The 15,203-nt window shown below is 38.4% G+C and overlaps 1 protein-coding gene across 4 annotated transcripts in view; it reads right to left on the bottom strand.

Moving 5' to 3' along the window:
• Nucleotides 1-9,348: 9,348 nt before the first annotated feature.
• MAK (male germ cell associated kinase) overlaps nt 9,349-15,203 on the bottom strand; it is a 42,903-nt gene continuing 37,048 nt past the window's right edge. For 2 of the 4 annotated variants that reach the window (XM_082639673.1, XM_082639674.1), the window contains 2 exons: nt 14,816-14,935; nt 9,349-10,366 (listed from right to left, as the gene is read on the bottom strand). In XM_082639673.1, the coding sequence (XP_082495799.1) occupies nt 10,212-10,366; nt 14,816-14,935 (275 nt within the window). In that variant the 3' untranslated portion in view covers nt 9,349-10,211. The remainder of the gene's footprint in view (nt 10,367-14,815; nt 14,936-15,203) is intronic. The other 2 variants (XM_082639675.1, XM_082639676.1) reach the window with 1 other exon arrangement.

Below are 15,203 nucleotides of genomic sequence, written 5' to 3'. Positions count from 1 at the left end.
GTTCTAGGGTTGGGGCGCTAACCTTAGACTCTGAATGACAACGATTCACTGGAGGTGGGAATCAGTTCAGGTCCAAGGTAGACCCCTTTGTGACTGCTCCTGTGGTCACCTCTGAGACTTCTAAGGCTGCCTACAGTTCCAAGGGGTGGGGGTGGGGTGGGGTGTCTTCATTGCCCAGCAGCCTTGACAGTGTCCTTGCTAAGAACCCCTTCCTCTCCCTGGCCAAGTTTTCCAAGTACTTACTGTCCTAAGATTGTGCTGGGTCCTAGAAGGAAAAGAAAAACAAACCATGGCTTGCCATCATGGAGTCTAGTGGAAAACACTGACATCTAGACAAACAAAGGCAATATAGAAATACATGGCTAATAGAGGTAGGTAGACATTACCCCAGGGGCACAAAAAAGTGGTCAGTTCTCTTCAGGGAGTCTGGGAGGGCTTCACAGAGGAGATGGTGGTTGAGCTGAGCCTTGAAGGATGAGGAATTCATAAGCAAGGACAGACAAATGTTGCAGGTAGAGGGAAGGTATGTGCAGTGCCTCTGAGGCATGACACTGCCTGGCGCAGTTGGGTACCTACAAGTTGTTTGGTGTGAATAGCATAGAGCAGGTGAGGTTGGCAGCAGCAGGAGATGAGACTGAAAGGCAAGGTCGAATCTAGGTGACCTTGACATCCCCAGCTAAAGGTTTGAATGTAATCCATTTTCCCCCTCATTTTTGTTGTATTTTGTTTCATCATTTTTGTTGGCTTTTGTTTCATAAAGATTTGTGGAAGCTCTCTGTGTATAATGGGCACAGGTCCTTTATTACATATTACGTTTTCTCCCAACCTATTGTGTGTCTTTTAACTTTGTTTATAGTTTCTGTATGTCTTTCCATAGTCAGATCTATTACTTCATTGCTTTACAAAGTTCTTTCTTATTCCAAATTATAAAAATACCTAGTTCACAAGGTCATTTAAAATTGAGATAAAATATGCTTGTGATAAAGAATGCATGTAAGACAGAAGGGTATACAGCAAAATTGTTTCCTTCTGATCCCAGACCCTTAGTCTCTCAACTTAAGAGGTAGCCATTATTTATTTATTGTCCCAGAAGTTTTCTGTGAGTATAAAACATAGAACCGTATCCTTTTTTGGTTACTGTTAAGACAAGTGAGGGCACAGAATTAACACTGAGTTACACTTTGCTACACTGTATCACACTTAACACCTTTTCTTTATCTGGACATGGAGACCTACCTCATTCTTCTTAGTGGCTTTTTAATTATATGATGTGGCTGTCTAGTTTACCATTCCCCTACTGACAGAAAGGTACCTTGTTTAAAGCTTTTCGCTATTAAAAAAATGCTGTACCAAGGAACATCACTAAGTCCCAGTGCACATGTGCAAATGAATCTTTAGGTTACATCCGTAAAAGCTGAGTCAAAGCAGATGAGCATTTAAAATTTTAATTGTCCGCCAAAAGAGTTGTACAGATTTACACTCCCACCAAGAGCGGTTGAGAGATTTTGTTTCCTTATCTTTGCTTAACATTGTGTATTATCAGACTTTTTATTTTTGACACATTAAGCTAGGGGTCTGCAAGCTTTTTCTGTAAATGGCCAGATAATAAACATTTTAGGCTTTGTGGGCCATACTGTCTCTCTCCAGGTACTCAGTTTTGCCTTGTAATGCAAAAGCCACCATAAACAGTACATAAACAAGTGAGCATGGCTACCTTCCAACAAAGCTCTATTTATGGACCCTGAAATTTGACTTTCATATCGTTTTCATGTAGTACAAAATAATAATCTTATTTTGATATTCTTTTCGACCATGTTTATTTTGATTTTTTTTTATAAAAAACATTCTTAGCTTGCCAGCTGCACAAAAACAGACAGTGAACTTGATTTGATTCACTGACCATGGTTCCAACCCCTGATCGAATCCATTGTTTTATATCTTTAGTATGACTTATTAAGCATCTTTTCATGTATTTATTGACCAGTGATGTATATTTTTTTCTGTTAACTGCCCTTTTTTGTCTTTCTAATTGGTCTGTGACTCTATAATCACTGTAGATTGTACTATGTTTTGATATTTGGTAAGGCAAGTCTGTCATTGTTACGTTTGTGATTTTTCTTTACATACTTTTCCAGATAAATCTAGACTTAGCCTTTCAGCTTTAAATTTTACTAGGGATTTTGATTATGATTGCATTGAATTATAGATAAATTTAGGAAGATTTGGGAGCTTTAAAACATTTACTCTTTAAAAAGTTTTTTTGAAATGTTGATTTACAATGTTGTTTTAGTTTCAGGTGTACAACAGAGTGATTCAGTTATACATGTATATATATGTATCTGTTCTCTTTTAGATTTTTACAGGTTATTACAAGATATTGAGTATATAGTTCCCTGTGCTATACAGTAGGTCCTTGTTGGTTATCTGTTTTATGTATAATAGTGTTTATATTTTAATCCCAAACTCCTGATTTATCCCTCCACCCCCCTTTCCCCTTTGGTAACTGTAAGTTTGTTTTCTGTGTCTGTGACTCTGTTTCTACTTTCTAAATAAGTTCATCTGTATAATTTTTTTTAGATTCCACATATAAGCAATATCGTATGATATTTGTCTTTGACTCACTTCACTTGGTATAGTCTCTAGGTCCATTCCTGTTGCTGCAAATGGTATTATTTCATTCTTTTTTATGGCTGAGTAGTATTCCATTGTGTATATATACCATATCTTTATCCATTGATCTGTCAATGGACACTTAGGTTGCTTCCATGTCTTGACTATTATAAATAGTGCTGCTGTGAACATTGGGATGCATGTATCTTTTCGAATTAGTTTTCTCCAGATATATGTCCAGGAGTGGGAGCATTGGATCATATGGTAGTTCTATTTTTAGTTTTTTAAGGAAACTCCATACTGTTCTCCATAGTGGCTGCACCAATGTATATTCCCACCAACAGTGTAGGAGAGTTCCCTTTTCTCCACACCCTCTCCAGCATTTATTATTTGTAGACTTTTAGATGATGGCCATTCTGAGTGGTGTGTGGTGATACCTCATTGTAGTTTTGATTTGCATTTCTGTAATAATTAGCGATGATGAGCATCTTTTCATGTGCCTGTTGGCCATCTGCATGTCTGTGGAGAAATGTCTATTTAGATCTTGTGCCCAGTTTTTGATTGGTTTTTTTTTTTTATTTTGAGCTATATGAGCTGTTTGTATATAAAATATTTACTCTTCAATCCAGGACATTGTATGTCTCTTCATTTAATTCAGTTTTTCTTTTTTTAATGTCTTAAAACATTTTAGAGTTTTATTCACTTAGTTCTTTGCATTTCTCTTAAGATGACTGCATGATATTTTATAGTTTTGTTATTATTATGCATGGAACTTCTTCATATATATTTTCTAATTAGGTATCAATCTGAGCAATGATTTTCTGATATTAATGTAAATGCTTCAGTCGACTCAAGCACATTGCTTGCCTTAGGTTTTTGTCAACTACCCTTTATCTAGTGCTATGGCTTTATGTTGAAGTTAGAAACAATAGGATATTTGCTATCACTGATGATTCAACATTGTTCTAGAGACACTAGACAAAGTAATAAAATAAGAGAAATAAATGAGGTATAAAGTAATAGTGGAAAAGGAAAGAAATCAGAGATTTTAAATAGCTAATATAATTGTCTATCTAGAAAATCCAAGACCAGCAACTAAATCCTATTATAACTAATGAGGAAGTTCTATAAAACTGCAAGAAACAAGATCAGCACCAAAACCCAATAGCTTTCTATCAGCAGCCATCATCAGTTCTCTTCCATACTATTGCTAATACCCAAGTCCCAGCCTCACTGTCTTTTAATCTTCTAACAGGACTCCCTGTTTTCATGCTTTGGCCCAACAATTAATTCTTTACCCAGCAGGCAGAGGCATATATCAAGTATAATTAGACTCCTAGTCTTAAAATTATTCAGTCATCTCTCACTACATTTATATCCCTTCTTTAGTCTCTATAACATCCTGTTTTTTTTTCTTAATAGCGCTTATAATAGTTTGCAAATATATAGGGGTTTTTTTGTGTGTGTTTATTTAATGTCTGTCTCCGGAATGTATGTTCTGTGAGGTCGAAGAAAATGACCTTTTCGTTTCTACCACATATACCATATATACTACACTTAGTACATAGTAGGTACTTAGTAAATATTTGCTGAATGGATAGACTGATAAAATCTATTTCTTAAAAATAGACTTTATTTTGTGGAACAGTTTTAAGAGACAGTACAGAGAGTTCCCACACACCTTACACCCAGTTTCCCCTATTAGTAACATCTTACATTAACATGATACATTTGTTACAACTAATGAACCAATACTGATACATTATCACTAACTAAAGTCCATACTTCATACAGTTTCTCTTATTTTTTAACTAATATCCTTTTTCTATTCCAGGATCTTATCCAGGATACCATATTACATTTAGTTGTCGTGTCTTCTTAGGCTCCTCTTGGCTGTGACTCTTTATTAGACTTTTCTTGTTTTTGGTGACTGAGTATTGAGGAGTACTGATCAGGTATTTTTTAGAAGGCACTTCCATTGGAATTTGTCTAGTGTTTTCCTCATGGTTAAACTGGGATTATCGGTTTTTAGGAGGAAGACCACAGGGGTGAAGTGTCACTTTCATCACATCATATTAAAGTTACATATATGAACGTGATACTACTGTTGATGTTGACCTTGATCATCTGGCTGAGGTCGTGTTCCTCAGGCTTCTCCATTGTGAAGCTATTCCTTTTCCCCCCTTTCCCGTACTGTACTCTTTAAAAGGAAGTCACTCTGCATATCCCACACTTAAGAAACGGGGAGTTGTGCTCTGCCTCCTTCAGGGCTGAGTATCTACAGAAATTACTCAGAATTCTGCATGGAAGATGCCTCTTCTTCCCTGTCTATCCATCCAACCATCCACTCCTTCACTACGGAATCACGTATATATATTTCCTGGTTTGGGTTATAATCCAATACTTCTCCATTAATTTTCTTGCTCAAATTGTTGCAGTTTGGACCATTGGGAGCTCTTTCAGTTGGCCTGTGGGTCCTTTGACATAGCCAATCAGTGTAGGCTTTTTTTTTTTTTCCTTGTTTTTTGTTTTTATAGAACTTCCCTACTTTCTGGCACAGTAAGGCTCCAGGCTCATCTTGTATATTTCATGCTCCGATACTAGAATCAGCCATTTCTCCAAGTAGCCCTGGTTTCTTTTATTGGACAGTGATACTAGAAACCAAGACCTGGTGCTGGATAATGTTTCTTGCTACTAGGACATTATTTTATACTTTTCATTCCTTTTCACTTTTTAAAGTTGTTATTCCTTTTTCTAGTTTCTTAAGCTAAATGCTCAAATTCACCATGTCTTCAGTGTTTTTGTTTTTCTCATAAATGGAACAAGTGTATAATTTTTTTCTTTGAGATCTATTTTGACTGAGTTTTACAGGTTTTAATACAGAAGTCTGTCATTGTCCATTTCTATGTTTATTTCATTTTTGATTTTCCCATTTGACTTTGTAGTGGTTAGAACAATGTTTTTCAATTTTTAAGTGGATGATTTTGGAGGCATACTTTTTTACTCTACTTTTATTAAACTGTGGAAAGAAGTTGTGGCTTACGTATTTCAACATTTGAGAATTTGAGATTTTCTTTTTGGCCTAACATAAGATCAATTTTTTGTGCATGTTACATGTATAGTATTTTGCCTTATTGATCAAAGTTCTATATAGTATGTATAGTGGGTAAATTTTGTTTACTGTGTTACTCATGTACTTATTTTAAGGCCTCTAGATCTGTTTTCTAAGAAGAACTTCCCACTCTGTGGTTATGTCAATTTCTTCTTGTATTTGTGGTTAATCTTTGCTTCACATATTTATGTTGTTTTAACATTTGATTTTGAAAATTTTCAAATTTAGAGAAAAGTTTGTCTTTCTCTTTCTCTCTCTCTCTCTCTCTCTCTCTGTCTCTCTCTCTCTCTATATATATATATATGAACATATGAATATAGATGCAGAAATCCTCAACAAGATATTAGCAAATCCAATCCAACTGTGTATACAGAGAATTACATAATATGATCAAGTGGGATTTATTCTAGGTATACAAAGCTGGTTTAGCATTTGAAAATCAATTAATATAGTCCATCACGTCAACAAGCTAAAGAAAAAAAATTGTATGATCAGTGATTATCAGTAGATGCACAAAAAGTATTTGACAGAATCTAACACCATTCATAATAAAAACTCTCAGCAAAATAGGGAAGAATGTCTTCAACTTGATAAAGAAAATCTATTAAAAAAACCAAAAACCCTACAGCTAACATCTTTCTTAATGGGGAGAAACTAGATGTTTTCCTGCTGAGATCAGGAACAAGGCAAGGATGTTCACTCCTACCACTTCTATTCAGCATTGTACTGGAAGTCCTGGCTAGTTCAATAAGAAAGAAAAAGAAATAAAAAGTATGCTGATTGGGAATGAAGAATAAAACTGTTTTTGTTTGCAGATGACATGATTGTCCATGTAGAAAATTTCAAAGAATCAACAAAGAAACTCCTGGATTTAATAAGTGATTATAACAGGAATTAGGATACAACTTTAATATAGAAAAGTCATTTGCTTTCTTAGTTACAAGCAATGAACAATTCAAATTTGAAATTAAAAATTGCATTAGCACTAAAATAAACAGGTATAAATCCAACAAATATGTGTAAGATCTATATGAGGAAAATGACAAGACACTGATGAAAGAAGTCCAAGAAGATGTAAAAAAAAAAAAAATAGAGCGATAGTCCTTGTACATGGGTGGGAAGACCCAAGAGTGTCAAGATGTCAGTTCTTCCCACCTTGATCTGTATTGCTTGTTCACTGCAATCTGAGTCAAAAATCCAGTTATTTTGTGGATATTGGCAAACTGATTCTAGAGTTTATATGGAGCAGTAAAAGACCCAAAATAGCCAACACTATTGAAGGAGAGAAACAAAGTTGAGGGACTGACTTAGGTGACTTCTATAAAGCTATAGTAATCAAGACAGTGTGGTATTGGTGAGAGAATACACACAGAGATCAGTGGAACAGAATAGACAGCCCAGAAATAGATGCACACAAATACAGTCAACTGATCTTTGACAAATTAGCAAAGGCAGTTCAGTGGAGAAAACAGTCTTTTCAACAAACGACGCTGGACAATAGACATCAACATGAAAAAGAATCTGTAACAGATGATATACCTTTCAGAAAAATTGACTCAAAATGGATCATAGATCTAAATGTAAAATGCAAAACTGTAATACTCCTAGAATATAGGAGAAAATCATAGGTGACCTTGGGTTTGGTGATAGCTTTTTAGATACAACCCCAGAAGCATGATCCATGAAATAAAAAATTGGTAAGCTGGACTTCATTTAAATTAAAAACTTTTGCTCTGCAGAAGACCTTAAGAGAATGAAAAGACAAGTCATGGACTGGAGGTAAGATTTGCAGAAGACAACTGATAAAGGTCTGTTATTCAAAATACACAAGGAACTGTTTAAATTCAACAATAAGAAAACAAACTAATTTTATTTATTTTTTTTATTTATTTATTTTTTTTTGGTACGCGGGCCTCTCACTGCTGCGGCCTCTCCCGTTGCGGAGCACAGGCTCCGGATGCGCAGGCTCAGCGGCCATGGCTCACGGGCCCAGCCACTCCGCGGCACGTGGGATCTTCCCGGACCGGGGCACGAACCCGTGTCCCCTGCATCGGCAGGCGGACTCTCAACCACTGCGCCACCAGGGAAGCCCAACAAACTAATTTTAAAATGGGCAAAAGATCGGAATAGACAGCAGGGAGATATACAGATGGCAGATAAGCATGTGAATAGATGCTTCACGTCCTATGTCATTAGGTAATTGCAAATTAAAATAACAAGATACTACTACACACTAGAACAGCCAAAATCCAAAACACTGACAACACCAAATGCCGGTGAGGATGTGGAGCAACAGGAACTCTCACTCATTGCTGGTGGGAATGCAAAATGGCACAGTCACTTTGGAAGGCAGTTTGGTGCTTTCTTAGAAAACATACTCCTACCATATGATCCAGCAATTAAGTGAAGTGAAAACCGATGTCCACACAAAAACATGTACATGAATGTTTATAGCAGCTTTATTCATAATTGCCCGTACTTGGAAACAACCAAAATGTCCTTCAGTTGGTGAATGGATAAATAAACTAAGATACATATAGACAATGGAATACTCTTCAGTGATAAACAGAAATGAGCTATCAAGCCAAGAAAAGACAGGGAGGAATTTTAAATGCACATTACTAAGTGAAAGAAGCCAAACTGAAAAGGCTGTATACTTCGTAATTCCAACTATATGACATTGTGGAAAAGGAAAAACTATGGAGATAATTAAAAAAAAAAAGATCAGTGGTTGCCAGAGGTTTGCAGGGAGGGAGGGAGGGATGACGGGGTAGAGCACAGAGGATCTTTAGGGCAGTGAAACTGTTTTGTATGATACTGTGTTGGTGGATACATGGCATTATACATGTTGTCAAAACCCACAGAATGTACAACACAGAGCGAGAACCCTAATGTAATCTACAGCCTTTAACTGATAACGATGAATCAGTATTGGTTCATCAGTTGTGACAAATGTACCACACTAATGCAAGACATTTATAATAGGGAAAATTGAGGAGGGGGGAGATTAGGGGGTACGTGGAAACTCTGTACTTTCCAATCAAATTTTCCGTAAACTTAAAACTGCTAAGAAAAAAAAAATGTTGACTAATTAACAACAAAAAAAGGCCTCAGACTATAAGTATAAAGTTTAACAATGTAAGGAAAACACACTAGTTAACCATATTAATTTTAATATCTATTTGGAGTTTAAAAGTTTCCCAGCAACACAAAAGAATATTTTTGCTTTGAGACATTAATTAAAACTGTACAAATATATATATAACCATTACCACTAACATAAATTACTCTTTAGATTTTAACATTTTTCAAGAAGGTGAGCTGAATCTTCTGTACAAAAATACCACGTTCTTACTATGCCTTTGTATAATGTCCACAAGATGATACCAATTGCATTAGCATTTGTTACAAAGTCATAAAATACATAAAAATAAGCAGTTTGATAACATTATTCTTTAAAAAGAATATCTAGTCCGTAAAATGACAGACTTGAATAGAGTAGTCCTAAGTTCAAAATGTCTATTTTAACTACCAATTTAGAAACAAAACTAAGAAAATATGTAGTAAGTGAAATCACTGCGAAAGCAACTGAATGCATTTGCTCTTCAGAGCAAGTGTGAAGGTCAGAGCTGAGTCAGTGATCTGTCTGCAGCAGCAGCAAGAGTTTGCTTTGGGGAACGAGCTGGTATACTTCATCTTTGTGCCTCGTGGGAATACGGAAACAATGTATTTTGAAAGTCTGATGAGCACACTTGATGTGAAGACGACAGAACGTTGACTTGGTTAATTTGGAAGTCATCAAGCCATTGGGTTTGATGGTCACCACGGATTCATAGCAGTTGTAGTGATCAAAATCGAACGATCGACTCCTTCTCCACTAAAACCAGGTGATGTGATTTTGACATCTCTGTGTTAAAGAAATTTATTTCTAAGAAAGATGTCCTGCTTTAGATTAGAATTATCACTGCTTCCATAATTCCAAAATAGAAAAATGATAATCATTGCCAAAATGGAAGAGTAGAACCTTGGCCAAATAAGAACTGTAGCTGACAGTCCACAGACATCTATGTAACTGCTATAAAAACCCCAAACAGAACAAACCTCTGAGGCTAAACAATGAAATATTAAAGAGTTTGGGTAAATATAAAACACTCTGAACACGTATTTCTGGAGGCATGTTTTTAAAAAGCTTCTTCTTGTACTTAGTATCTATTAATTTGCATATCAAATACTTGACACTTTGGCAAATAGTTTATTCAGTGCTTTGTAAAGTCCTACCCATATATCAGCACCGTGGGCAGTTATGCTCAGAAAATGCATTTCATTTCTAGGAAGGAAAGAAAACAGGAGATGAGTTTTGCTCTTCAGAGTACCCACTATTACATATTTCTTCCAGAACTCAGTAGAAATAGACATCTGTAGACATTTCCCGGGGTCAGGGGACTTGCACAGACTCTGGAGCGATGCTGTGGGACTTCACACCAGACTCCTATCGGTGGCCTCCGTACTTGGCCACCCAGTCTGTCCTCCCGTGCACAGAGGAGACTGGCTGCGCGCGGTTCACAATATTTAGATTCTTGGCTGTAGGATTATAAGTAGGTCCTGAAAACTGCCCCCGACCAGTTTTTGTGTTCCAGGGATATTCTGAAAGAAAGAATCAAATTAGAATTTTATTCAGATGATTATTAAATTCAAAATAAAGCAGCTCATTTTATGGGGGAAAATCTGAATTTATCTTTTTTTAAAAATATTATTTTGGGCTGTGTTGGGTCTTCATTGCTGCGTGTGGGCTTTCTCTCTAGTTCCGGTGAGCGGGGGCTGCTCTTCGTTGCAGTGCCCGGGCTTCTCACTGCGGTGGCTTCTCTTGTTGCGGAGCATGGGCTCTAGGCGTGCGGGCTTCAGTAGTGGCGGCGCATGGGCTCAGTAGCTGTGGCTCGTGGGCTCTAGAGCACAGGCTCAGTAGTTGTGGCTCACGGGCTCTAGAGCGCAGGCTCAGTAGTTGTGGTGCACGGGCTTAGTTGCTCCGCAGCATGTGGGATCTTCCCAGACCAGGGCTCGAAGTCGTGTCCCCTGTGTTGGCAGGCGGATTCTTAACCACTGTGCCTCCAGGGAAGTCCGAAAATCTGAATTTGTCTTTAAAAGATTAATTCAGTGGTCTCTAAGGTTTTTTAAAAATATATATATATAAGCCAAAAATTCTGTTGTAGTATTATGCTGACACCAGTTAGCGTTTTCAGCAGCTTAAGAGCCATAATTTCTGGTTTATAGTTCTGACACTGCTACTGTTTCTTATTTGGGCTCACTGAAGTGCCCATCATATTTTGATAGGCGATACCAGCTTGGATGACCAAGAACAACTCCTTGGTTTAAGTTCAATGGGCAGTACCCACAGTGTCAGTGACTGTTTAAAATCCCACTGTGGTTACATCTAAATAATATCTGAACACAGTATCACTACAGAAAATGTATTCAGAATTGTGAATCCTGTAAAGCTCTGGCTTCATGGAGCCACACAGATGGGGTCACATAGCAGGTTTCTCTTTAAACATGAAAATGTGGTTTTTGGAGTCAAGAAACTTCATGTTTTATTGGGAAATCAATGGATGATAACAGAATCCCTTTGAAAAGTGAGCCATTCTTAGGATCCCAAACCTTTCATCACAAGGTTTGTTTTATTCATACATGTATTGGCTGATTAAAATTTTGTGAAAATTTTAATGTTAGACATTTGTTACCTGAACAATTTGTAAGCTCAGATTGCTTGAACATGTCACATGACAAAGCAGTAAATCATTTCAGAGAAAACTTTAATATCCTCAGTCCCTCCTTCACCCCTTCCTCACTTCAAACTGGGAGCTAGGTATCAGAGCTGTTCTCTCTGATGTTCCGTCTTTCTGTTTGGGATTTAAATATCTTTTCACACTGTGTGGTAGCTGTCATTCTTGGATTATACTCTGTAGGAGTCAACTTTGAAATGACTCTCTAACCATTCTGTACACCTAACACTAGCTATACTATATTTATTTGCATGGTTTTCCCAGTTTTTTCTTCTCTTTTTACTGTAGAATTGGAAGTATAGGAGGAACTTATGGGAACATGTGGGTCCTGATGTGTTGCTATAACCTCAGCTTAAAGGGAACAAAGCCTTACGTGAGGAACTGCCCTGGTGACCGTCACAACTGCTTTGTGGTTCAGTTGGGACAAGGAGGCCAAGAGTTCTTCCTTGGTTTGACAGGTCATTTCATCCCACTCTTACTGGGTTTAAAGTTCTCAAAGCCAATAAAAAGCTCCTTAACAAAGACAGGGACAGTGTCTAGAAGGGCCAGTTAAGTGCACCATATTTTCTAGGAATAGCCCTTTAGTCATAACCCACTGGAATACAGACCAGCATCAGTCTGGTAAATTAGTGCACTCACATCAAAATGGTATCATGGGCAGAGGAGAGCACATGGGAGGGGAGGGCAGGAGGGAGGAGACAGTAAGTCCCCGTGACTGAGAGAAAGGGGAAGGGAAAACCCCTTCTTAAGCTAACAGTGGGTGAGAAGTGAGGCATCTGGGGAGTAACATCCAGAGAAGCTTTTTTTCCAGATGATGACATAGTGTAAGTCAAGTCCTAAATGCATTGGAAGGAAACTGTGTCCAGGCCAACATTTGTAAAACCTTCTTTGAAAAGGGAATTATTTTGCCAGTAAGGCGGTAGTGTTGACATTTAGGATTCCTTTCTGAGAAATAACAGAGTTTTAGGACTCCAGCACCCTTGGTGAAGAACTCAGTAGCTGACAAAGGAGCCCAGGTCTAGTGTGGGGCAAAGAAATGCTTTGTTCAGCAGCTGGCTGTGCCCACACCTCACCACTCCCCAGAACGGAGCTGGCAGCCCTCTAACACTTGCTGTGCATTTATTTTAAAACCTTCATGTGTCCTATCAAGGGCATTTAACTTCTTGTAGGAAATGTTTGCTGAAGGAAAAGGTGTCTGCCTCTAGTTAAGAATGTAATCCATGCCACTGCTATATAACTTTTAGCAAGATAGAAAACTGTAAAATGGAGATAATGATGGTACCTTCTGTCTTAGAGCCATTGGGAGAGAGTTCAGTGAGTTAATGCATGTAAAGCATGTAGAACAGGGCCCCGTGCTTCTAGAGGGCAGCTGTGTCTGAAAGAAGTCACTCCTCTAGCAGGGGACAAGGAGGTATGAGGGGGTTTGGGTTGAGAGATGACATGGGGAGGGAGGAAGAAATTAATGTGGTTTTTCTTCTCCAGACTTGAGGATGAGGAAGCAGAGCAGAGAGGGAGGCTGAGAGAAGGGGAAATAGTCGAGTAAATACGGTAATGACCTGGTTTTATTCTCTTGTGGGAAACTGTCACACCAGTGGGAGGGCTGGAAGACACATCTCTTACAGAACAGTGTTTTCCTAAGGATTTGCACGGACCACGTGAGAATGGTTAATATTTACTTCTTTTTTTTTTTTACCTTTCCTCCTATCACGATCTGTAGGAAAATCTGATAAGCAGAGTAAAATGAAGAGATGAAAAGTTATGAGAAAGCATTTTACTTAAGAAAATGAAAACAGGAATATGCATGCTAATCTGACAGAATAATTAATATATAAAGGCCTCCAATCCCTTATAAAAATATGTTCAAAAATACCCACTTTCACTTTCTAAGAGCAGGTACTCAAAATAATTTGAGACGTTATGATTTTCTGCCTTCATATTAAAAATTGCTACCAAGCCATGGCTAATGACTCATGATAAGGCTGCCCTAAAGTATTTAAGGCTTCATAAAAATTACTGCTGTATATAAAATATTTATATATTTTGTTTCAGCAGAGAGAGAACGGAGCAGTTCTTTTCGCAGATAAGGTAACTGAGTACTGCTTAAGCAGTTCTACCGTGGTAAGAAATAAAAAATTACGGAAGTCCAGTGCTTTTTACAATTTTAGCTCCAAGAGCATGAGCTTTAAAGACTGATAACTCTAATCAGCAGTTCTATAATGTAAGATCCTGGCTGGGACAGACTGGGAGAAGACTCTTGAAGTCAACTTTTAAATTAAACTGTAACTAGATATCTTATCAAACTTGTAATTATCTGCCTCAGTGTTTATTTTAGGTGCTTTAAGATGGGTATCTATTTTAGACTGAAATAACTTAGAGAACATTCATAGTCAGATCTGGTCGACTCAAGTACAGAATCCTCACTTCCGTTTCAAGAGCGTCCCCCTGAATGTGGCTGTCACATGCCACGCCACTGCAGAGCAGGTGACCTAATTAGTCATAGCGTCGGAGGGTGGGGAATAAAACTTCACCACCTAATATATTACAGAGCAAAAGCCAGTCAAAGTTCTGCCGCAGTTTAGTTCTAAACCCTAAGATGGACCTGCAGAAGGACGACCCGTTAACTGATACGTAACAGGGTCTCAGCACCTGGTGCGCTTTCCGCTCCGTGCCAGGCACCCGGCGGGAAGCTCTGAAAAGTGCATCCTCGCACATCTCCTCGTGTAGCATAGCACACTCTTCGGAATTAGACAGTTTCTCTCCCAGCTCCACTATTTATAGGCTGTGTGACCCTAGGTAAATTACTCAATGTCAGTTTCCTCATCTGTAAAAGATCTACCTCAGGGCTTCCCTGGTGGCGCAGTGGTTGAGAGTCCGCCTGCCGATGGAGGGGACACGGGTTCGTGCGCCGGTCCGGGAAGATCCCACATGCCGTGGAGCGGCTGGGCCCATGAGTCATGGCCGCTGAGCCTGCGCGTCTGGAGCCTGTGCTCCGCAATGGGAGAGGCCACAGCAGTGAGAGGCCCGTGTACCGCAAAACAAAACAAAACAAAATATCTACCTCATCAGGTCATTGGGAGGATTCAGTGGCACAGTCTGTGTGTCTGACCGAGAAAAACCACTGAATCAGAGGTAGCTCCTCTTATTAGACTCTCAAACCACATCTTTGGGAGAAAAATGGGACATTTTGCCAAAAACAGAACTTTAGTTAATAGCTGAGACTAATTTAAAAGTCTTCACTCAGGAAGGGTGACTATAAACTTTAAAACGCTCCTTTCTGATCGGAATTCTCAAAAACTGTATCTGGACTTGTTCTTACCTGAAGCTGCCGCACCGAGTGGCGCTAAGTGTATCCTCTGGCCAGCTGACCCCACTTCTTTTTTGAGAAAGGAAGGAATATATCCTGACTGATTGTAAGTAGCATAACTTCTGAGATTTCCTAGTGATGTATCATAAAGTTTCAGAGTCAGAAGGTTAATATTTAAAGCACTGGAGAGTAACTTTGATTACAAGCACTACGAAGTCTCAATTCCGTTTTGTGGGGCGTCATCTGTATTTCATGCGCGGCACTGTGGTTTTACAGATGTTCCCATTCAGTCCATATAACAGCCCTCTTAGATGCATGTTACTATGCACACCTGACCTGGCTAACTTCTCACAGTTAGTAAGTGACCAAATTAGAATGCGAACCCAAGGTGTCCCCCTGA

This window comes from Mesoplodon mirus (assembly GCF_964341445.2).
Source record: "Mesoplodon mirus genome assembly, chromosome: 12".
Classification (NCBI taxonomy): Eukaryota; Metazoa; Chordata; class Mammalia; order Artiodactyla; family Ziphiidae; genus Mesoplodon; species Mesoplodon mirus.
This window is presented reverse-complemented; position numbering and strand designations above follow the sequence as displayed.